General features: G+C 37.7%; 1 protein-coding gene across 4 annotated transcripts in view; it reads left to right on the top strand.

The window, feature by feature from the left end:
• Positions 1-24,423, top strand: part of PATJ (PATJ crumbs cell polarity complex component) — a 382,417-nt gene that overhangs the window by 39,922 nt on the left and 318,072 nt on the right. For all 4 annotated transcript variants that reach the window (XM_025288586.3, XM_025288590.3, XM_025288587.3 and 1 more), the window contains exons 8-12: positions 7,224-7,442; positions 11,182-11,284; positions 13,906-13,997; positions 16,454-16,595; positions 20,847-20,990. In XM_025288586.3, the coding sequence (XP_025144371.3) occupies positions 7,224-7,442; positions 11,182-11,284; positions 13,906-13,997; positions 16,454-16,595; positions 20,847-20,990 (700 nt within the window). The remainder of the gene's footprint in view (positions 1-7,223; positions 7,443-11,181; positions 11,285-13,905; positions 13,998-16,453; positions 16,596-20,846; positions 20,991-24,423) is intronic.

Genomic DNA, 24,423 nt, shown 5'->3' with positions numbered 1-24,423 from the left:
CTCATAATGTACTCTGCATATAAGTTAAATAAGCAGGGTGATAATATACAGCCTTGATGTGCTCCTTTTCCTATTTGGAACCAGTCTGTTGTTCCGTGTCCAGTTCTAACTGTTGCTTCCTGACCTGTATACAGGTTCCTCAAGAGGCAGGTCAGGTGGTCTGGTATTCCCATCTCTTTCAGAATTTTCCACAGTGTATTGTGATCCACACAGTCAAGGCTTTGGCAGAGTCAATAAAGCAGAAATAGATGTTTTTCTAGAACTCTCTTGCTTTTTCGATGATCCAGCAGATGTTGGCAATTTGATCTCTGGTTCCTCTGCCTTTCCTAAAACCAACTTGAACATCTGGAAGTTCACGGTTCACATATTGCTGAAGCCTGGCTTGGAGAATTTTGAGCATTACTTTACTAGCGTGTGAGATGAGTGCAATTGTGCGGTAGTTTGAGCATTCTTTGGCATTGCCTTTCTTTGGGATTGGAATGAAAACTGACCTTTTCCAGTCCTCTGGCCACTGCTGAGTTTTCCGAATTTGTTGACATGTTGAGTGCAGCACTTTCACAACATCATCTTTTAGGATTTGAAATAGCTCAACTGGAATTCCATTGTCTCCACTAATTTTTTTCATAGTGATGCTTCCTAAGGCCCACTTGACTTCACATTCCAGGATGTCCGGCTCTAGGTGAGTGATCACACCATTGTGATTATCTGGGTCGTGAAGATCTTTTTTGTATAGTTCTTCTGTGTATTCTTGCCACCTCTTCTTAATATCTTCTGCTTCTGTTAGGTCCATACCATTTCTGTCGTTTATTGAGCCCATCTTTGCATGAAACGTTGCTTTGGTATCTCTAATTTTCTTGAATAGATCTTAATGATATTAATAAATATGATTTTTTAATATTAAATAATGTATTGATCATATGTCAGTATTTAGAAAATCTGCGTAGCTATGAGTCAGTTTTTTCCAAAGATCAGTGTATAGAATGGCAAAATAATATATAGGTAAAAAATGCATTCATAATTCAAGATTGATGAATAGATTTTAATTAAACATTATCTGAAAACTTGTTGATGTTTCAGATTCCACATTGCAACTAATTTTTAAGAAATCATCACTTGTCAAGTTTTGGTGTGTTATCAAAGAATTAGGCTGAAAGAGCTATGGAAATACTCTCCCATTTTCCAAATATATATCTGATGAAGGCCAGATTTTCTTTGTATACATCAACCAGAGCAACACATGGCAACACACTGAATGCTGAAGCAAATATGAAAATTCAGCTGTCTTCTTTTAAGCCCGATACTAGGGAGATTTGCAAAAATTTAAGAATACTGTTCTTCTCACAATTTTTTCTTTGTTTTAGAAAATAGATTTTTTATATAATTGGGCACCAGAGTTTAACCAAGATGACACACAAAGTGTAACCGTGGTACCATCTATCACTACAGTCAAGATAATGAACATATTCATCACCCACAAAGATCTACGCCCTTTTGTAGTCCCTATTCCTTCATCCTCAATTATTTTTGAGTGTACAGGAGATCAAGAAGGTTGAGAATGGTCATTTTATGGGTGTTCAAAACATATCTGTGGCACGAAACAAATAATAATCTTTAAGGGTTTTTTTTTTTTGAAAAATTTAGCAACTTAGAAAGAGATGAAATATTGTGGAATATTTTGGCATCTTTTCCCACTCAACCCCCCTCCTTTCAGTTCAGTTGCTCAGTCGTATCTGACTCTTTGAGACCCCATGGACTGCAGCACGCCAGGCTTCCCTGTCCATCATCAGCTCCTGGAGCTTACTCAAACTTATATCCATTGAGTTAGTGATGCCATTCCAGCCATCTCATCCCCTGTTGTCCCCCTCCTTTAGCAATTTTAATAGACTTATTTGCTAGAGTAGCATTTTTCAAGATGCAAAGTGGTTATTATTAAAGAACAAAGGGTCAAAGACATTTAGAAAGTACCAAGTTAAACAAAATCAAGTAGATTTCTTTACTGTAAGAATTATAAGCTATTAAATACTGATGTACATTATGAGTTTTCACAAGGAGAATGTGATATGCAGATTTTCCGTTGGTGGCACTGTTAATAAAAGCCCAGGTCTGATTTTCACCCTTTCCTGGAAGGGATTGTCGCTGTTTCAGGTCTTCAGAATGGGGTGGTCATGTGCCCATCAGAGTCATAATGTAGAAGTGAGTTTTTATGCTAGACTTTGTTATCTGCCTAATATACAATATTCTTGTATAATTCTTAAAACAGTCATAAATTTTATTACCAAATTATAGATATGGAAACTTAAGAAATTGCCCAAAGCTACACAACTTAAAAATGGCAGAGTCAGAATTGAGCCCACATGTGGCAGATTAACTGTTTACTTATTCAGAGTCGATCCCAGTGTTTTCATTTTCTTGTGTACACCTGTCCAGGGTTGGTCACGCCTATCAGGGAATTGCCAGTTCTAACAGTAATATTGCTGTTGGCTTTCTTATATAAGGAATATGTGCTGTGCTGTTTTAGTCCCTCGGTCATGTCCAACTCTATGGGACCCCATGGACTGTAGCCCACCAGGCTCCTCTGTCCATGAGGATTCTCTAGGCAAGGGTACTGGAGTGGGTTACTATGCCCTCCTCAAGGGGATCTTCCCAATCCAGGGATCGAATCCGGATCTCCCACATTGCAGGCAGATTCTTTACTGTCTGAATCACCAGGGAAGTCCCAGAATATTGGAGTGGGCAGCCTATCCTTCTCCTGGGAATCTTCCTGACCCAGGAATCAAATCAGGGTCTTCTGCACTGCAGGCAGATTCTTACCAGCTGAAGTACCAGGGAAGCCTATGGTGAGACCTAAATATAGGGGACAGAGCAGTATTCTCTTTCCTCTCCTCCTCATCCCAGCTAAATGGCAGATCAAATCTCTTCAACTAACTCTATGTTTTGTTGCTAAATCTTTAGAGTTGTTGCTTATATAGCCTGATTATGGTTTTAAAATTATTAAAAGGAATATTGTTTTTCATTAAAATATACTCATACTTTTGACTATTAATACTCACTGTTGACTATGGCAATCTTCATGGTAAGGGAGTATGAATGTCTTAGGTCCTTAGTTAGATGTGGTTGAGATTGATCATAAAGTGATACTTACATTCTGCTAAAGGGATTAATTAATACTAAATACTTTCTTTAAAGACTATAAACTGTGTAACAGAAAGTTGAGAAGCAAGTCAGTGTTTCTTATTTTAAAAAGTTCATAAAATGGCCCCTTGTCTTTCCTTTTGTGTACATATCAGTCAGTATGGGGTAGAGTTGGGGGATATGGCAAAGAAAACCTGAGTCTACATAAGTATCAGAAATGGATGCATCTTAGAATGCTGTAAGCAAGACACTAGGCTAAAGCTTTTGACATGTAGTATTGAGTTGAGTGCTTACAACTCAACGAGAGAGGAATTTATCCCCATCTTGCTTAAATAAGGATCTGAGATTTATGTAGGATCAGTAACTGATCTGTGGCCCTACACCTTGACCAAAGTAGTGCCAGGATAAATTTGGATGTGTCTGACTCCAATGCCTTTACTTGTCATTTTACTGTTTACTGCCTCTAATGTTGTAAATGAAATGAAAAAACATTGATTTATATGACTTTTTTAGAAATGTTCATTGGTACATAGTTATAGTGAGGGGCTTCCTTGGTGGCTCATTGATAAAGAACCTGCCAGTGCAGGAGAAGTGAGTGTGATCTTTGGGTCAAAAAGATTCCCTGGAGAAGGAAATGGCAATCCACTCCAGTACTCTTGCCTGGGAAATCCCATGGACAGAGGAGCCTGACAGAATGCAGTTCATGATGGGGTCTCAAGAGTCAGACAGGGCTTATTGACTGAACAAGAACAACGGCAAGTTACAATGAGCCATCAGTGGATGTTATTAGGGTCAATTCCATGGATAGGGAAATTATTTGATATTGTCCCAAGGTACTCTCCAAAATTCACAGTACCTGAAATATACATCTTTTGAAAATTCTGTTCAGCTATTTCAGAAATTTTCAGCAGTTAGAAGTGTTTTTTTTTTTTTTTTAATTGGTATAGGCAGTGTAAAACTTCTTTGTTTTGCAGAAATCTCTTTCATGTGCTGTGGAGGAACTCTAGGGACATCAAATATATTGAGTCACCTGTTTTCTCCCAAAGGTGACTTGTAGAGCACAACCTATTTAAAAGTTGTCATGAATTATTGACTTTTTGGTGTCAGGCAATTATGAGTCATGTTATAATAGCTATCCATTAACCTTTAATATTGGGCTTCCCTGGTAGCTCAGCTGTTAAGAGTATGCTTGCTATGCAGGAGACCCCAGTTTGATTCCTGTCAGGAAGATCCCCTGGAGAAGGGATAGGCTGCCCACTCCAGTATTCAAGGACTTCCCTGGTGGCTCAGATGGTAAAGAATCCACCTGAAATGCGGGAGATGTGGGTTCAATCCCTGGGTTGGGGAGATACGCTAGGGGAGGGCATGGCAACCCACTCCAGTATTCCCTCCTGGAGAATCCCCTTGGACAGAGGAGCCTGGTGGGCTACAGTCCATGGGGTTGCAAAGAGTCGAACATGACTGAGTGACTAAGCACACACAGCTTTTAATACTGAGAAGGAATGGGACCAGCCAAGGATTAGACAGTGGGTGTGAACTACTGAGGAAAGTGAGGAATTTTCTTTCTAGAATAATCAAGCATTCCCTGGTGGCTCAGATGGTAAAGAATAATCAAGGCCCAGCTTGAGGCCCCTGAACAGTTATTCCAGTAATTTTGCTTTATGTCTATAAACTGGTATTTTCCCTATCCTTCAAAATTATTGGTGAGGGCTCTGGAAATTTGAGTAGCATAGGATGGACGTACTTATTTTGGTTTGGCCAAAATTTTCATTTGGTTAGTGAATATGTTCAGTAAAATTCTTGGTGAAAATTAAAATGTCTTTTATTTTTACTTAAAACAGTGTGAACTTTTTGGCCACCCAATACTTAGTGCCTTCCTTTAATTCCTTAAGGGAAAGAGCATTTATTTTATAAAGTCATGATATTCTCAGAGAAGGCGACGGCACCCCACTCCAGTACTCTTGCCTGGAAAATCCCGTGGATGATGGAGCCTGGTAGGCTACAGTCCATGGGGTCGCACAGAGTTGGACACGACTGAAGCAACTTAGTGGCAGCAGCGGCAGCAGCATTATTTTCTGTCAATGACATGTTGCCTTTTAATTAAAGACCAATGATAGAAATAGTTTGGAATCAAAAGTGGTAATAATTTCATTTTCTGAATTGGGTAGGTATTTAGTGTTATTTTTTAATTTTCAGAGAAACATTTATTTCTTTTGTAGCTCAGACCTAAAATCCTTTAGATTTTCAAATAGTTTTTGAATGGAAATTATCATGTATAACAACCTAGCAGAGAACTTACAATACAGAGTAATAAATATTTTTTAAACCCATAAATGCTATCAGTTCAGTTCAGTTCAGTTCAGTCGCTCAGTCGTGTCTGACTCTTTGTGACCCTATGAATTGCAGCACTCCAGGCCTCCCTGTCCATCACCAACTCCCGGAGTTCACTCAAACTCACGTCCATTGAGTCAGTGATGCCATCCAGCCATCTCATCCTCTGTCATCCCCTTCTCCTCCTGCCCCCAGTCCCTCCCAGCATCAGAGTCTTTTCCAATGAGTCCACCCTTCGTATGAGGTGGCCGAAGTACTGGAGTTTCAACTTCAGCATCATTCCTTCCAAAGAAATCCCAGGGCTGATCTCCTTCAGAATGGACTGGTTGGATCTCCTTGCAGTCCAAGGGACTCTCAAGAGTCTTCTCCAACACCACAGTTCAAAAGCATCAATTCTTCAGCACTCAGCTTTCTTCACAGTCCAACTCTCACATCCATACATGACCACAGGAAAAACCATAGCCTTGACTAGATGGACCTTTGTTGGCAAAGTAATGTCTCTGCTTTTCAATATGTTATCTAGGTTGGTCATAACTTTTCTTCCAAGGAGTAAGCATCTTTTAATTTCATGCTAATTTAGCATGGACATGCTAACTTGAATTAAAGTATTTTTTTCTTAAAAAAAAAAAAAAAACTATATAAATGATAGTGTTTTCTCTGTAATAATGTATTACCCCTTCCTCAACTATTTTAATTTTTTGCCTTTCATACTATCTTTGCCCTTATGCATAATTTTTTCTCTCTTTTGAAAGAATCTGTGAGTTAATAAACTTATATTTGAATGTGTGATTAGCATGCTATGACTTTGAATTTTGGCATAGCTATTTATTGGCTATCATTGATTTATGATTTCTCTTAAAGAACAAAAAGGACTTTGTACCTTTTAGTTTCCTTCTACAATAGGCAGGCTATGAAAGGAGAATGTTAATCAGAAAGTATCCATAATATGCAGTATTTGGGGCCGCCGGACTTTAAAAGCTAGCTGTCATTTTGGTGTCTTTCCTATCAATCTGATTATGATTGTTTTTGCACTTGTGAATACTGTATAGCACCTGTTTTTCTGAAAGAAGAAAATGTTTGACTTTCAGTGACAGGTGCAAATTATCTGCATCATTTTAAATTGAGTTGAGGTAAAATAGGGAAAAAATAATGCTTAGGAAATGACTAAATATGTACTTAGCATGAAATGTCCTTTGTCCAAGTCAAGTATGCAAATACTTATCTCCATATTCTTTATTCTGTGTTCAGGGCATTATTTTGTTCAAGAATCATTTATTCACAGAAGCATCTTACCCTTATTTTTCATGAATACTGACTGTCAAGTAGTTGGTTATTTTATTTCATGTTTGTTGCATTGGTAAAAATAGAATATCAAATTATCAATGCTTAAAGTAGAAATCCAGCAATTAGTTTTTTCTTCTTCCATAATAATTTCCTCCTTGCATCTATTACTTTTCTCTAAGTCTTTCCAAATGTTTGAATTGAATTGCCTTTCTGTTTCACAACTTCTGTTTGCTTGCAGTAGCTTCTAGTGCCTTCTGCAGAATTCACAGTAAAGCATATAGTTTTCTCCTCATTATTTTGATCTAATACCTTCTTTCATACAGGTTTCTACAAAACTGAGGAAAAGGAAGGATGGGGAATAGACTTTAGTTTTAAGGCCTCCTTTCTTTCTCCTGCTGATGAATTGTTATTAATGAGTGAAATTAGATCAATGATTTCTCAGAATAATTTTGTTTTTCTGTTTTCTTGGATTAAAGGATGGAAGACTCAAAACAGGGGATCACATCTTGAAGATTGGTGGCACAAACGTGCAGGGAATGACCAGTGAGCAGGTTGCGCAAGTGCTAAGGAACTGTGGGAATTCTGTCAGGATGCTTGTTGCAAGAGACCCAGTTGGTGAAATTTCCATAACCCCTCCTACTCCTGCAGCCTTGCCTGTTGCTTTGCCTGCTGTGGCCAATAGGAGCCCTAGTTCTGTGAGTATACAAATTATTCTTTCATCATAGATTCAGTACTGGGTGTGATACATTGCCGGATTGGAAATGCTTTCAGTTCCAAGCGCTGTGTGGATGTGGGTCATGTCTCAGTGCTCAACAATGAAGCAGAGGAGAGCCCAACTTGGAGACACTACACAAGTTTGATTTTCTTCTTTGTCATTTCTCAGGGTTAAGGTTTCAACTTCCCTGAGCCTCTACTGCTCATCTGTAAATTGGAGACTAATAATACCTGCCATTCCTATTTCATTAGATTGGTGAAGAAATATCCAGGTAGTGGAGGGGAAACTTTAAATACTGGTCAATGTATGAGTATTATCATTGATAAGACCAAACTGGCCAAAGGCAATAGACACTAATAATAATAATATTCTGATTGCTAACAATTGTTATAGTTATATAATAATCATTATTATTAATCATTATCAAGCACCTAGATTTATCCAAGTCATCTGAATTCTTTGGAAGAATTCTGCAAGATAGGTCTTATCCATTCAATAGATAAGGAGATGGGAGTCCAGATAACTTATTAAAGGTCATATAGGTAGTAAGTTGCAAACTAGGATTTGAATTTAGATCTTTCTGGTCCCTTTTAAGCTCTTTGTTTGTTTGTTTTTTCCTTCCAGTCTTACTGAGATATAATTGACATATAGCACTTTATAAGTTTAAGGTGTACAGCATAGTGATTTAATTTATATACATTGTGAAGTAATCATCACACAGTAAGTTTAGTGAACATCCATTATCTCTATCTGTATAGGTACACAATTAAAAAAGTAGAAAACAATTTTTCTTGTGATGAGAACTCAGGATTTACTCTCAACTTTTATATATAATATATGATGCTAATTATACTTATCATGTTGTACCTTACATCCCTAGTACTTATTTATCTTAAAACTGAGAATTTGTAGCTTTTGAACACCTTAATCTGGCCCCCTCACCCTTCAATTCCAAGCTCTTTCCAACCATATCACAGGCTCTGAATCAGGAGATAAGGTGAAAGGAAATAAATAGTTTTTAAAAGGAGGAGACAGGAAGAAGAGGAAAGAAAAGAAAAGTGATTATGGCAGAAGAGGGTGGAAAGCCACCTCTCATATTCATTTGAGGAACCATTTGCTGTCTTCTGGAAAGGCTTTCCCTAATGGGAACCACAGGAGAAGAAGTTTTCTGTCAGAGATATTAGACTCTGTCAGAGGTAATAGAATTAGATATATAATTCTAATATCTCCGACAGATATTCTTCTTTTGATATCTTCTCCAAACTTGTTAGAACCATTTTCTTTTCCCTCCATTACTTTGGATCTCTGAAGACTTCTACTTTGTAATGAGGGACCAATGTAGCTGTGTGGTCAGTGAGAATTTGATGCAATCAATTATTTACTTTTTATTGTTAAAGGTTTGAATTGAAAGCAAGGTGTTATGTTTTTAGACACCTTGAAGTTCAAGCTGGTTTTAGAAAAGGCAGAAGAACCAGATATCCAATTGCCAGCATCTGTTGGATTATTGAAAACGCAAGAGAGTTCCAGAAAAACATCTATTTCTGCATTATTGACTATGCCAAAGCCTTTGACTGTGTGGATCACCACAAATTGTGGAAAATTCTTAAACAGATGGGAATACCTGACTTGCCTCTTGAGAAATCTATATACAGGTCAGGAAGCAACAGTTAGAACTAGACGTGGAGCAACAGACTGGTTCCAAATCTGGAAAGGAGTAGGTCAAGGCTGTATATTGTCACCTTGCTTATTTAACTTATATGCAGAGTACATCTGGAGAAGGCAATGGCAGTTCACTCCAGTATTCTTGCCTGAAAATCCCATGGATGGAGGAGCCTGGTAGGCTGCAGTCCATGGGGTCACTAGGAGTCAGACATGACAGAGCGACTTCACTTTCACTTTTCACTTTCATGCATTGGAGAAGGAAATGGCAACCCACTCCAATATTCTTGCCTGGAGAATCTCAGGGACAGGGGAGCCTGGTGGGCTGCTGTCTATGGGGTCCCACAGAGTTGGACACGACTGAAGTGACTTAGCAGCAGCAGCAGCGGCAGCAGAGTACATCATGCAGAATGCTGGGCTGGATGAAGCACAAGCTGGAATCAAGATTGCCAGGAGAAATATCAATAACCTCATATATGCAAATGATACCACCCTTATGGCAGAAAGTGAAGAAGAACTAAAGAGCCCCTTGATGAAAGTGAAAGTGGAGAGTGAAAAAGTTGCCTTAAAGCTCAACATTCAGAAAACTAAGATCATGACATCTGGTCCCATCACTTCTTGGCAAATAGATAGGGAAACAGTGGCTAACTTTATTTTTGGGGGCTCCAAAATCACTGCAGATGGTGACTGCAGCCATGAAATTAAAAGACGCTTACTCTTTGGAAGGAAAGTTATGACCAACCTAGACAGCATATTCAAAATCAGAGACATTACTTTGCCAACAAAGGTCCGTCTAGTCAAGGCTATGGTTTTTCCAGTAGTCATGTATGGATGTGAGAGTTGGACTATAAAGAAAGCTGAGTGCCAAAGAATTGATGCTTTTGAACTGTGGTGTTGGAGAAGACTCTTGAGAGTCCCTTGGACTGCAAGGAGATCCAACCAGTCCATCCTAAAGGAGATCAGTCCTGAATATTCATTGGAGGCGCTGATGCTGAAGCTGAAACTCCAATACTTTGGCCACCTGATGCGAAGAACTGACTCATTGGAAAAGACCCTGATGCTAGGAAAGATTGAAGGCGGGAGGAGAAGGGGGCAACAAAGGGTGAGATGGTTGGATGGCATCACTAACCAATGAACATGAGCTTGCGTAAACTCCGGGAGTTGGTGATGGACAGGGAGGCCAGTCGTGTTGCAGTCCATGGGGTCACAAAGAGTCGGACACCATTGAGTGACTGAACTGAACTGCTTTTTTACAGAAAAAAAAAATTTTTTTTACAGAAAATTTTTAATTAGAAGACAAATAATGTTAAGTTTTAGGTTAACATTTTTTGCTCATAATAATTATTACTATAATTAGTCTTCCATTTATTTCTTTTTCTTTACATTAAATTCTTTGAGATACAAATTTATGGTGAGTTTTTTCTAAGTGGTTGTATTAATTTTTTATCATTGTGTGACAAATTATCACAAACTTAGTGGCCTGAAGCAATACCCATGGTTGGTCCACATTTCTGTAGGTCAGAAGTCTTGGTTAACTTGGCTGGGTTCTGCTTAGATTCTTACAAAAGCTAAATCAGGGTATGGGCCTGGCTGGGCTCTTAGCTAGATACTCTAGGGACAGTTCATTTCCAAACTCTGTCATATTGTTGGCGAATACAGTTTCTTATAGCCGTAGAACCAAAAGTCTCTATTGTCTGTAAACAGAGGACGTCTTTCAGCTCTTTAAGGCCCCTTGTATTCCTTCTCACATGATGCCTCCTTCTTCAAACCACAGGTCCAGTCCTTATGCTTCACATCTTTTTCACATCCCTTTCTACCATCAATAGGAGAAAACTCTCTGCTTTTGAAGGATGCCTTCTTAGGTTAGACTCCCTGGATAATTTCGCTTTTTCATGACATAAACACAGAATGGCACAGGGATCAAAAGTCATGGGGACAATCTTAAAATTCTGTGTACCACAGGTCTTCAGAAAATACTTGACAAACCATTCACAAATTGCCTTTATACATACAGTTATATAACTAAACATTATACATAATAAGATTATTTTTCTTTTCAGGACAATTCTACTCTTTTTGAAACTTATGATGTTGAACTCATTAAAAAAGATGGACAAAGTCTTGGGATTAGAATTGTTGGCTATGTTGGAACGTCTCAGACAGGTAGATGAATCATCTCTGTCTTATATTTGGAAATAATTGTAAAGGATGTTAAAGTTTCTAGACAATAAAATTAAATATATGCAGATTTTAATTTAAACATTGAACAATAAAACCACGAATCTGTAATAGCAACTAGTTACAAAAAATGATTAGAGAATCACAGTTTTATCTCAGTAGTTTTATAGCTGGCTCAATAGTCATTAACAAAAGAATTTAATTATCCAACACAATGTATAACATTATACCTCCTCTTGTTTCTAAGATATGTATTTTGAATATTGTGAGTGTTACATATTATGGCATTTTATATGTGATAAAGTAAAATGATTACTGCATGTATTTCATATTGTGAATGTCAAAAAGTATTGCTATTATGTTTAATCATCAAAAGAAGATAAAATGAACACTTTAATTAGAATTATTTTTCTTTCATATAAAGGGAATACTTGTAAGAATAAGTGCATGCAAGAATAAGTGCCCAAGTATGTCTGAATAATATTCCCTGAACTCTTTCATGCAAAGTTCTGGTAATTTTCACTGTACGAGTTATCCTATTATGATAAGAAATAACTGTAAAAAGGAAAAATAAATCTTTTTCACAAATATTTGCTTGTAAGATGAAAAGTTAGAGTTATGAAATGTTCTAGTGTTTTAAAAATTGCAAGGTTAGAGAGTTAATTTTTTAAAGTTACTATTTTGCATTTTATAGCAGGTGGGAAAGATTAAAAGTGCTAATGTATTCAGAGTCCTGAATGAAATTCATGTCAGACCACCTTGTGCTATTTTAGCCTAATAGAATAGCTGCTTTCAGACCTGTAGATTTTTCTGAGTGCCACCATTTTTAGGTTTAGAATTTAAATGAGTTCCAAAAGAGCTAAGTATGGATTACATAATAATGTTGCCAAAAAAACCCTGTGTTGAGTAGCTCTTAATAAGCTGTCCGGTTAGAGAAATCATGGCTAAGTTCCTAAACTTGTGGTTTAGGAAGCTTTATTGCATTAAGTTTTCAAGTTGTAAACCTAGCAATATACTTACAGAGTAAAATGCAGTGAGTAGCTGATAGATAATTGAGAAAATTTGATGTTTATATTACTGAATGAAGAAAAGAAACATTTTACTTTACCCTCAAAAGAAGTTGTTGGGACTTGAGCAGGGAATGGAGAAGTAGCATTGAATCCAAAACTAGAATATTCTATAACTCAGTATGCTTTTTAATGTGCAGTCTTTCAAAATAATTTTTGCTTTATTCTTTGGAACTTTTGAGCAGTTGGTTTGCTTAGTTTCAGAGAGAGTAGAAAAATGAATGTAAGAAATGTCTGTTCAGGGAGACAAATGTGTAAATAACTCTCAGTTGTTTGAGGATAAATGAAATATATGTTTTAGCAGAGATACTAATAAACTCATCATATGGCAGATGAAAAACTCATTCTGACAGAGGGAAATGGAGAATTCACAAAGAAATAGGTATTTGTACTAAACATGGTAAAGGAGAAGGATTTTGATAGAGGGAATGAGATCAACAGGAAGAAAAAAAATGAGAAAAGGGATACAATCATGAAAATACTTGGAGCTTTGGTGGAACATCATGAGTCTCGTGTGTCTAGACTTCTGTCTTATTGGAGCGGATGGTAGTTGGAAGTCGAAGTAAAAAAGAAGGTTTGGGGCAAATTATGGAAGTCCTTCAATGTGATTCTATCAAACTTACATTTTAGTACATAGGCTGTAGGAATCCGTTGATGTTTATTTTCCTTCTATAGACAATATTTCAAGTGCATTTGAAATTAAGATAAAAGTGTAAAATCATCCAGAGCTATGGTCTTTCTTTTTCTAACTTCTCTTCCAACCCCTTCCCATAGGCATGTATAGTTTTTATATAATTGTAATTTATATATGGAGAAGGCAATGGCAACCCACTCCAGTACTCTTGCCTGGAAAATCCCATGGACGGAGGAGCCTGGTAGGCTGCAGTCCATGGGGTCGCTAGGAGTCGATTACGACTGAGCGACTTCCCTTTCACTTTTCACTTTCATGCATTGGAGAAGGAAATGGCAACCCACTCCAGTGTTCTTGCCTGGAGAATCCCAGGGAGAGCCTGGGGGGCTGCCGTCTATGGGGTTGCACAGAGTCGGACATGACTGAAGCGACTTAGCAGCAGCAGCAATTTATATATACATATCATGAGATCTAAAGATAGATAGATAGATAGAAGCTAATGTGAGTAGTCAACTAAATATAGGCAGGAAAACCTACTAGGACTCTCTTGTCTTCATGCTGGTAAGTAATGATGAAGGCTTATGCCAGGTCACCAGTGAGAAGGGAGAAAAACTAAGAGAAGGTAAGACTTAATCTGAGCTCTCCTGAATTCCAGCTGATATTGGAGTGCATTTCATCGAGGTTCCATTACTGATTATTTTTCTAAAAATAGGTATCAGTCAAATCATTTCAAATTCGAGTCACTTGTGATGGTGACAGTTTGAAATAATCCATCAGTTTCTCTGCTTGTGTTCAGAACAGCATTTATCAAGCCTCCAGTGAGCCCCTTTAGCTAATTAACCTCTTGATATGAATTTTGCAATCAAGGCCTAATTAGAGCTTTTTTCCATATGTTTTGTGCATCTTAGGAGAAGCTTCAGGGATTTATGTGAAAAGTATAATACCTGGCAGTGCCGCGTATCACAATGGTCAGATTCAAGTGAATGACCAGATAGTTGCTGTAAGTAACTGCCCTCTGTTACAGGATTGAATCAAGTTGAGGGAGGGGGGAGTTATCATTATTATAATATATGTGCAATGGAAGTGGCTTAATATAGTTTTATAATGTTTTAAAAAATTAAGTTTGTACAGTGAAATCTTATCAATTTGGACTCTCATGGTCCTTAATTTTTTTAATTAAAAACTCTTTTTTAATTGAAGTATAAGGTGATTTGCAGTGTTGTGCCAATCTCTGCTGTATAGCAAAGTGACTCTGTTTTACACATATATATACATTCTTTTTTAATATTCTTTTCCACTGTGGTTCATCCCATGAAATTGGATATTGTTTTCCATATTATACAGTAGTTATTTATCCATTCTAATTTTTTTTTTTTAACTGCCTGTGAAGAATGGAGTCATTAATGGTTTTGGTAGGGGAAAAAAATATTACATACATATGTATATTATATAATATGCATACACATATATTTGAAAGATTCTCTAACATTCTCCTATAAAACACTTTTCAAGCACCTCTTTGTGTTCTTTAAATTCATCAATTTTATATGCAATTAATAGACCATTTACTGGAGCTATTTATCATTGTGAAAGTTTTTCTATTAACAGTAATTTAAAAAATTTTTTTTAATTGAAGGATAATTGCTTTAGAATGTTATGTTTGTTTCTGTCATACACATGAATCAGCCATAGGTATACATATGTCCCTTCCTTCTTGCATAGTAATTTTGAGGATATACAGAATTGAGATATTCTATGTATGTGAGAATATAGTCATTGCCTTTCATCAATTGAGATTGGTATTTCCTCCATTTAGTAGAAATTAGTTTAATTCTACAGTTTATTTTCATAATAATTTTGAAGCAGGTAGACACATTTAATTTAGTGATTCAATCAGAAACAAATGTTGGTATAATTTGAATGTTTGTCCTTCAAGTCCATCTAAGGAAGCCCCTTTCATGACCCTTGGCTTTCCAGTATTGGCTTAGGAAATGTTGCTGGAATTGACCATTTGGGGACTGGTGATAAAACTTTGGAGAAAATCTTAGGGAAAAAGTTAAGCAGTGGTTTGACTAGCTTGAAGAAGATTGAGTGAGGAGACCTACTAGTTCTGTTGGACTTAAGAGTGTGATTCCCTGGGCCCAGCAAAGAGATGAGGTTTCCAGAGCCCTGAAGACCAGGGGTCTTCAAAATATGGACTCATTTTCAACTCTACCTTCATTGGCTGAACAGCTGCTAAGAACAAAGACCGCATCTCCTGATTCCTAGCAAACAAATGCAACTTTGCTCCACAAATTGGTTGCTTCTCTGAGGTACCTATCTGTGCATTTGGGGAGAAACTTCAGGAACAACGTGAGGAGCCGCAGTCCTTCAATGAGACTGGAGAGATCCTAGGAAAAAATCTATCATGAAGGAGGCAGTGGGTCAAGTAGAGGAAGTGGCTGTTAAGATGACTAGGAAGCTGGAGAGACAGAGGAAATGCTTGAAGAAGGAAAAGAGAGGACTGGCTGCAGTTGCCCTGGCATCTTCATAAAGCAGTAGTATCCCAGAGGAGTGTGAGGAGACAAGAGAAAGACCCAAAAAGAAGAAAAACAAAGAGCCCCAGGAGGCTCTCAGAAGAATGGAATGGAAGACCCATCTGTCTCCTTCTCCAAGCCCAAGAAGAAGAAATCTTTTTTCCAAGGAGGAGCTGGTAGTGATCTTGAAGAAACAGCTGGCAGTAGTCTTTCCAAGAGGAAGAAAACTTTCACCAAAGAAGGTTCAGTTAGTGACCCTGAAGAGTCAGGAAGCAAGAGAGTCCCAAGGAAAAGAGGAAATTGTCTTCCAAGGAGGAGCCTCTCAGCAGTGGACCTGAAGAGGTTACTGCCAGCAAGAGCAGTGACTCCAAGCAAAAGCAAAAGCTCAGAAAGCTCCCCCAGGAAAATCAGAATGGACATCTCCCTAGTGGGGCATAACTTGCAGAGATATTTCACAACTCATTGTCTAGAGCCCAATAAAAACAAAAACAAAACAAACCCCCTCCAAAACAAAAAGAATGTATGACTGGACTTGATTGAGATTAGTAAATGCCTTCTTTCACATGCTTTTTAAAAATACTGGAAAACCTAACGGAGGGAGATTAGTTCCTTCTGGAAAATATCGCACAGTGTTATATGTATAGTACAGGGGTGAAGTATTGGATGGTCCTTTCAGCTTTAGTGATAATGGCTTCTATTAATACATCTTGAGAGCTGTGTATAAAGTGCCGCATTTTATGGCACTTTGAATGTTGAATAGCATCAGAGACTAAGATCCATTGCCTCTTTCAGGCTATAATTCAAATGTATGACTTAGGAATACAGGTTCCAGTTTGCTTTCTAGTTTCTCAGGAAGTTTGTCAGCATGTTTTACTACTAAATTTGCATTCAAAAGAAGCTAACTTGAAACCTCTGTTTAATGTATCTCTTAATGTTGTAGGTTGATGGTGTGAATATTCAGGGTTTTGCCAACCAGGACGTTGTTGAAGTGTTACGAAATGCAGGACAAGTGGTACACCTAACCCTAGTTCGAAGGAAAACATCCTTGTCTGCTTCTTTACATGAAGGGCCTTCAGACAGAGGTAATTAATTCCACTGTCCCTCCTCCAACCTTGCAGTCTGGGTTTAGAAGAATAACTCAATTATGATGTTCTGTAAGTCTGGGAAGGAAAAACTGCCTACCTTATGTAACCCAGTGATGGAGAAGTGAATCAGCTCATTTATGCATTGAAGAAGAGTTTCCTTTGCCTATTATAATATGCCAGTCCAAATGTTAGAACATGAACCCTGATATGCATTAATCTCTGACAGTATCTCTAAATGGAGATGGAAATCATTTTCCCCAAAAGCTTCCACATTTCATTTATTACTTGCATTTAAATAGTAAAGCTTTGCCAACCTTTGTTCCAGAGGCTCTCATTTGTCTAATGCTTTGACATTTTGCAAACTTCAGGTTTCATATTACTTCTAATATTTGATTCTAATATTTCTTGATTTACTCTGTGAACTATAGCAAGAGAAAATAAAACGTGGATTTCTGTCAAGGACACTTTGATTTATAAAATGATATTGTTATTTTGATTATAAGAGTAGTAGATTTATGGAACAAATACATAATTCTATGCATTCCAATTTTTAATTGTCAACTTACAGATAGATCAACAAATTTGGTAATTATGGGAACACATTCAATTTAAGTTGAATGGCTACTTACATAACTAGTGAGTAGGAAATAGTTTCACTAGAATTTGTCAGAACTTGAGTACATTTTTTTTTTCATTCTCTGAAGATATATTATTATATTCTGGAAACTTTTGCTTTCAACTGATATTGAATTATATTGATACTTACATTGGAACTTTTAAAGTTTTATATGAGAGTGGAAATTTTGCTGCTGAAAGATAGATGCCCTGTCAACTGCACTGTATGTGTGAAATTTAAAATTGGTTAAATAATACAAATTGTACATATGCTATATTGACCTTAAAAGGTTTGCATAAATATTTATACCAATATAATAATTTTAAGCATCTCTGATAGAACCCTTGGCTTTAGTCTGCTGTATCAAATGAACTGTGTCATCTGTGAATCAGCAGTTCTTTACTGGGCATGCCTACATTTTAAATTTATATTGCGATAGGTTTTGACCCTAAATCTGCACTTCTTCCATGGTTTGGGTGTCCTTCCTATGTGTTTCATACCCTTTAGTGCCCTTTGAAGAGCACTTTGCTGGAGCATTTATCATACTATGTTGTGGTCACCTGTTTTGTGTGTGGCCACTGTAATGTAGGGGAGTGGTTATGTCTCTATCCACTGCCCCATCTAACACATCTCTGTGTGCCTTCTTTATAGGCAGCAGTTAAGTCTATTTTACTGAAACGGACTGCACAGCTTCTAGCTCTTGAGTGATACCTTCCCCTGCCATTCAAAAATCTTACCTTTTCTCCTCTAAACTCTTTTTATTTGCATACCTTGTGTCTACTTATTTGTATATCAATTTGCATACTATTTGTAACACACAAACAATCGTGTATTGCTTTGTACTTTGCACTCTGCCTAGTGTGTAACTCTCCTCCCCAAGCTACATCAGCAGCATCTGGCTGGCATTTGTTTTACTGGCGCTGGGCTGTACATTCAGTGTGTATTAAAAGATGAATGTTCTAAAAAATCCTATGGAACTTCCTTGGTGGCACAGTGGATAGGAATCTGCCTGCCAATGCAGGAGACACAGGTTCGATCCTTGAACTAGGAAGATTCCATGTGCTGTGGAGCAGCTAAGCCCATGTACCGCAACCACTGAAGCCCTGCGACGACTGAGCCCACACGCTACAATGACTGAAGCCTGAGTGTCTGGGGCCTGTGCTCCACAACAAGAGAAGCTACTGCAAAGTACTACAATGAAGAGTAGCCCCTTTTCATCACAACTAGAGAAAGCCTGCATGCAGCAACAAAGATCCAGTACAACATCAACAACAACAAAAGTGTGGTTTAAAATGTCATATTAAGATCTTAAGGTCATATTAAGTTTCATGTAGGAAGTTTTAACTTATTTTTTTAACTTTTTATTGTAAAAATGTTTGAACACACAGGAAAATTGGAAAATGATATGAAAAATAACCACAAAATCCATCATTTAGATTTCAGCAGTTAACTTAGCCATGTTTGCTTCATCTATTTAGCTTTTTCTGAACCATTTAAGAGTGAGTTGTAGATATCATTAGTCCTACATATTTCAGTGTACAGCTTCTAAAAATAGCCATGATATCATTATCCAGAGAAAATTAATAGTAATTACCTAAACTCAGCAGTGGCCACAGGACTGGAAAAGGTCAGATTTCATTCCAATCCCAAAGAAAGGCAATGCCAAAGAATGCTCAAACTACCGCACAATTGCACTCATCTCACACGCTAGTAAAGTAATGCTCAAAATTCTCCAAGCCAGTCTTCAGCAATACATGAACTGTGAACTTCCAGATGTTCAAGCTGGTTTTAGAAAAGGCAGAGGAACCAGAGACCAAATTGCCAACATCCACTGGATCATGGAAAAAGCAAGAGAGTTCCAGAAAAACATCTATTTCTGCTTTATTGACTATGCCAAAGCCTTTGACTGTGTGGATCACAAAAAACTGTGGAAAATTCTGAAAGAGATGGGAATACCAGACCACCTGACCTGCCTCTTGAGAAACCTATATGCAGGTCAGGAAGCAACAGTTAGAACTGAACATGGAACAACAGACTGGTTCTAAATAGGAAAAGGAGTACGTCAAGGCTGTATATTGTCACCCTGCTTATTTAACTTATATGCATGAGAAACTATATATCATGAGAAATGCTGGTCTGGAAGAAGCACAAGCTGGAATCAAGATTGCCGGGAGAAATATCAATAACAATAATCCCAATAACTGGGATTTTCCAGGCAAGAATACTGGAGTGGGTTGCCATTTCCTTCTCCAGGGTATCTTCCCAACCCAGGGATCAAACTCGGGTCTCCCACATTGTAGTCAGACGCTTTACTGTCTGAGCTACCAGGAGATTTATTTACTTATTTAGTTTTTTGGCCATGCTGGGTCTTCATTGTTGGACACAGGCTTTCTCTAGTTGCAGTGAGCAGGGGCTACTCTTTGTGGCAATGTGCAGGTTTCTCAATGTGGTGGCTTCTCTTGTAGAGCACGAGCTCTAGGTGCAAGGACTTCAGTAGTTGCACCACATGGGTTCCAGTAGTTTTAGATTGCCAGCTCTAGAGTGCTGGATCAGTAGTTGTGACATATGGGCTTAGTTGCTCTGCTACATGTGGAATCTTCCCGGACTAGGAATTAAACCAGTGTCCCTTGCATTGCAAGGCAGATTTGTAACCACTGGACCACTAGGGAAGCCTGAGTTCAATATTTTTGTAGGAATACTTTGTAAGTCACTTGTAGTTATTTATGCATGCAGGTCAATCTGTATGCAGGTTAAAAGCAACCGTTACAACTGGACATGGAACAACAAACTGATTCCAAATCAGGAAGGGAGTACATCAAGGTTGTACATTGTCACCCTGTTTATTTAACTTGTATGTAGAGTACATCATGCGAAATGCCAGGCTGGATGAAGTACAAGCCAGAATCAAGATTGCCGGGAGAAATATTAATAACTTCAGATATGCAGATGACACCACCCTTATGGCAGAAAACAAAGAAGAACTAAAGGGCCTCTTGATGAAAGTGAAAGAGGAGAGTGAAAAAGTTGGCTTAAAACTCAACATTCAGAAAACTAAGATCATGGCTTCCAGTCTCATCATTTCATGGCAAATAGATGAGAGCTATGGCCCCCAGGGTTCTCCTCCTCCCCGACTCCCCAAGGCTGTATTGTCATCCTGCTTTGTCATAAACTTTACCTTGCTTTTTTCTTCTTGTCGCCTAGTTCCTTGTTGTTCACTTGTTGTTCAGTTGCTCAGTCATGTCCTATTCTTTGCAACCCCATGGACTGCAGCATGCCAAGCTTCCATGTCCTTCGTCTCCCAGAGTTTGCTCAAACTCATGTCCATTGAGTCGGTGATGCCATCCAACCATCTCATCCCCTGTGGTCCCCTTCTCCTCCTGCCGTCAATCTTTCCTAGCCTCAGGGTCTTTTCTAATGAGTCGGCTCTTTGCATCAGGTGGCCTAATACTACAAGTGTGTTTTCTAAAGAATTGAGCCATTATCACAAATGGCATTTTAAATAAAGGAATAAAATGTGTAGTTACCTGAGATGTTTGTAATAAGGTTGTGAAATGGAAGAACAGGAGTGAAATAAGCTTACTTAAATATGATCTTCATCTGATAGTGATTCAAATTAACAATTCCTATTTTAGGAACTGTGGTAGAACCACCAAAAACACCAGCCTTGTTTCTGACTGGAGCAGTGGAAACGGAAACTAATTTGGATGAGGAGGAGAAAACTGAAGAAAGAATGGAGGATCTAAAAAATGACAACATGCAAGCCTTAGAAATACTGGGTAGGCACAAAGCATTCAATTCAAAGCAGTCATAGTAATTTGACTTTATCATTTGTTAACCATTTTCTCTCTTTATAGTTAACATAATGTGAAGAATTTTAGAGGCATTTTTGAAGATATAAAATAAGATATTCTTAATATCAGCATCTTAACACTTATGGCAGTTGAGAATAAGCATATTTTTGTTTAGTCACTGTTTAATTATGTTGATTTTGAATACATTTTTATTAGTGTGATGATGTCAGCATTTTTTATTACTGCATACTTTAGCTTGTGTATTAACATTGATATAGCTATCTGTATACATATAGTAATATTTCCCTTTCACCATAACAATAGTGTATACATTTTTATATATTTTGCCAAATTTCCCAGTTGCTATATATTTATTGTTTCATTTTCTTTTTAATTGATGAGTACCTTTGGGCTTTGTTGTATGTTTCCTTTGCTACTCTAGTTGACTCTATTCTACACGCATTTTCAGTCAAAATCTCACTCAGTTCCCTGTACAAATGCATACAGGAAAGGCTTGCCAGTTGAGTGAAATGGAATGCTTAAACTTCATCCATGTCCAGAGACACTTTGACTTTTGGCTTTGATTGTCTTCTGTCAGGAAAGAAGGGCCTGAAGGAAGGAGTAAACACTTCAGTCAAATTTTAAAACTTCATATTGTTTGGAAATTTAGGTTGTTCTTTTTGATCCAAGTAAATTGCAGTTGATTTTTTCTATTTAAATTCATGTGAGCCCAGATAGGTGAACCATGAATTATCAAGTGAAAGTCAAATACTTTGTAAAGTTAGAAATATGGGTTTTCCTGATGGTCCAGTAGTTAAGACTCTGCTTTCAGTGCGTGTGGCACAGGTTTGATCCCTGGTCAGTGAACTAAGATACTATATGCCATGAGGCTCAGCATAAAAGAAAAAAGAAGAAAAAAAAAACAAGCAGTAAAAAAAAAAAATAAAGTGAGAAATATTTTTAGAAATATCTGCTCAAACGATCAACCTCACTCCTTTTTTTTTTTTTAATGAATGTATATAATTTCAGTTAGAGAGTTAGACCAAATTCTTCCAACTGTTATGATGTTAACTCTTTTTGCTGTAGGGGCAGACCCGTTTTCCCTCCTCCCTTCTAGTTTCTTTGGTTGGTCTAATAATTACATTAACATAAGAAAGAGTAACACAGGAGAAACACAAATTTTCTATGTGTAGGAGTCCCATAAAAATGTGAGCCCTTAAGGGCAAGTTGGGCAATTGAGGCTTCTATGCTATCCTGAGCTAAGGAATGGGATGGGGCCCTGGGCCTTCCAATGGGAGGAGTAATTTACAGGATGATAAGAAGAGCAGATGTTTGATAATTAGAAGTTTGCCCAGCTATGCAGATAGGTTTTTCAGATTAAAAAAGTTGTCTCTGGTGTGATATGTATACATAATGAAGTATTGTGTGCTTGGTTGCTCAGTCGTGCCTGACTACGATGTCATGGACTGTATCCCTCTCGGCTCCTCTGTCCTTGGAATTCTCCAGGCATGTGTACTGTAGTGGGTAGCCATTCCCTTCTCCGTGGGATCTTCCTAACCCAGGGATCGAACCCTGGTCTCCTGTGTTATAGGTGGATTCTTTCCCATCTGAGTTACCAGAGAAGCCCACAATAGAATATTACTCAGCCATTAAAAATAATTAAATAATGCTATTTGCAGCCATGTGGATGGGCCTACAGAGTGTCTTATTGAGTGAAGGAAGTCAGAGAAGTAGAAATATCATATGACATCCATTATATGTGGAATCTAAAAAGAAATGATACAAGTGAACTTACAAAACAGAAGCAGACTCACAGACTTTGAGAATGAGGTTGTGGGGATGGGGCTGGGGGGAAAGTTGAGGGGAAGGGATAGTTAAGGAGTTTGGGATGGTTTTGTACACACTGCTATATTTAAAATGGATAACCAACAAGGACCTACTGAATATAGTACATGGAACTCTGATCAGTGTTATGTGGCAGCCTGGATGGGAAGGCAGTTTGGAGGAGAATGTATGGCTGAGTCCATTCTCTATTCACCTGAAACTGTCACAGCTTTGTTAATTGGCTGCGTGCTTAGTGTGTGCTTGATCCTCAGTCATGTCCAACTCTTTTCAACTCCGTGGACAGTAGCCCACCAGGGTCCTCTATCCATGGAGTTTTCCAGGCAGGAATGCTGGGGTGGGTTGCCATTCTCTATTCCATAATCAGCTATACCCCAATATAAAATAAACATTAAAAAAAAAAACTCTAGGAGGGTCTGGTCTTACAGGGGGGCCTCCACAATATTGTGGGGAAAGAAAAAAAAAGTTGTCTATGGTTATTGCTCTCTCTCTGGTACAGGTTCCCTAGCTAAATTCCTTTAGGTAGTTAAGGGAGGGATGAATGTTTTTCCTGAGTCTGCTGGATCTTGGCTGTCTTTAGTTCAAAACAATCTACATTCCAAGGTGGCAATAGTTGGCATATTCTTTGTTGCCAATGAAATAATTGTGTCAGATCATCTTAATATTCACTTTTTGTGTGGGATCATTTTGTGTTGCCTAGAATTTATTGAGCTGCTGAAAGTAATCTCTTTCCTCTGGTACACAGGCCTTTGTTCTCTGCTTTAAAACTCAGGACTGAGATTTCATTGTATGACTGAGGTAAAAATAAACTCAAAAGAATTGTAGGTGAAATAAACATCTTATACATGTGTATAAAATTTCTTTAGATATCATGTTTTTAAGCTTACAGGTCAACCAACACGTTACAAATTTTTTAAAACTAGCCTACCACATAAGAAACTGGTGTCTGTGAGAAATTTAATAGAACTCTTAATGTAATTTCTTATGGAAATGTTAATAGAGTAGGCACAAAGGTGCAGTACCCACATGAAGGATATTTTGTTTTTAATAGGGTCTTTAGTTAGTTATCCTCGAAATGGAATCTAGCACATCAGTTAATGCAGTTACTTTGTGGATATGCTTTTGTAAATCTAGTAATATAAGTTCTTTAATGTTCATTAGTCTTAGTTTCTGATTTTTGAGGTTAGTCTGTTTTACTCAATGATTTGTACTATGTAATTAAGCATTATATGCATCTGAGATTAGATGTCTGCAGAAGGCTTGAAAAAGCTGATCTTGCAAGTTATGTTTGATTTTAGACAGATGGTTATATCAGTTGTGGTAAGTGTTCTGTGACTTGTCCACTCTTGTGACACAATTGAGTTTTTCTTAAAGAAAAAAGGTGGAGATCTGTTTATTGTCTGCTACCACTGTGGCTCTAAATTGAAATTATAGTTTTAGTACTTTGATTTTTGTCTATTAGGTATTATTCAGACTGCAAACTGCATTGAGCTTCTGGCTTAGGTCATATGGAGGATAAGCAGGACACTTAAAATCTGTCTTCACTTTTAAAAATCATCTGACCTGTGCAAAAAAG

Source organism: Bubalus bubalis, chromosome 6 (genome assembly GCF_019923935.1).
Source record: "Bubalus bubalis isolate 160015118507 breed Murrah chromosome 6, NDDB_SH_1, whole genome shotgun sequence".
Classification (NCBI taxonomy): domain Eukaryota; kingdom Metazoa; phylum Chordata; class Mammalia; order Artiodactyla; family Bovidae; genus Bubalus; species Bubalus bubalis.
This window is presented reverse-complemented; position numbering and strand designations above follow the sequence as displayed.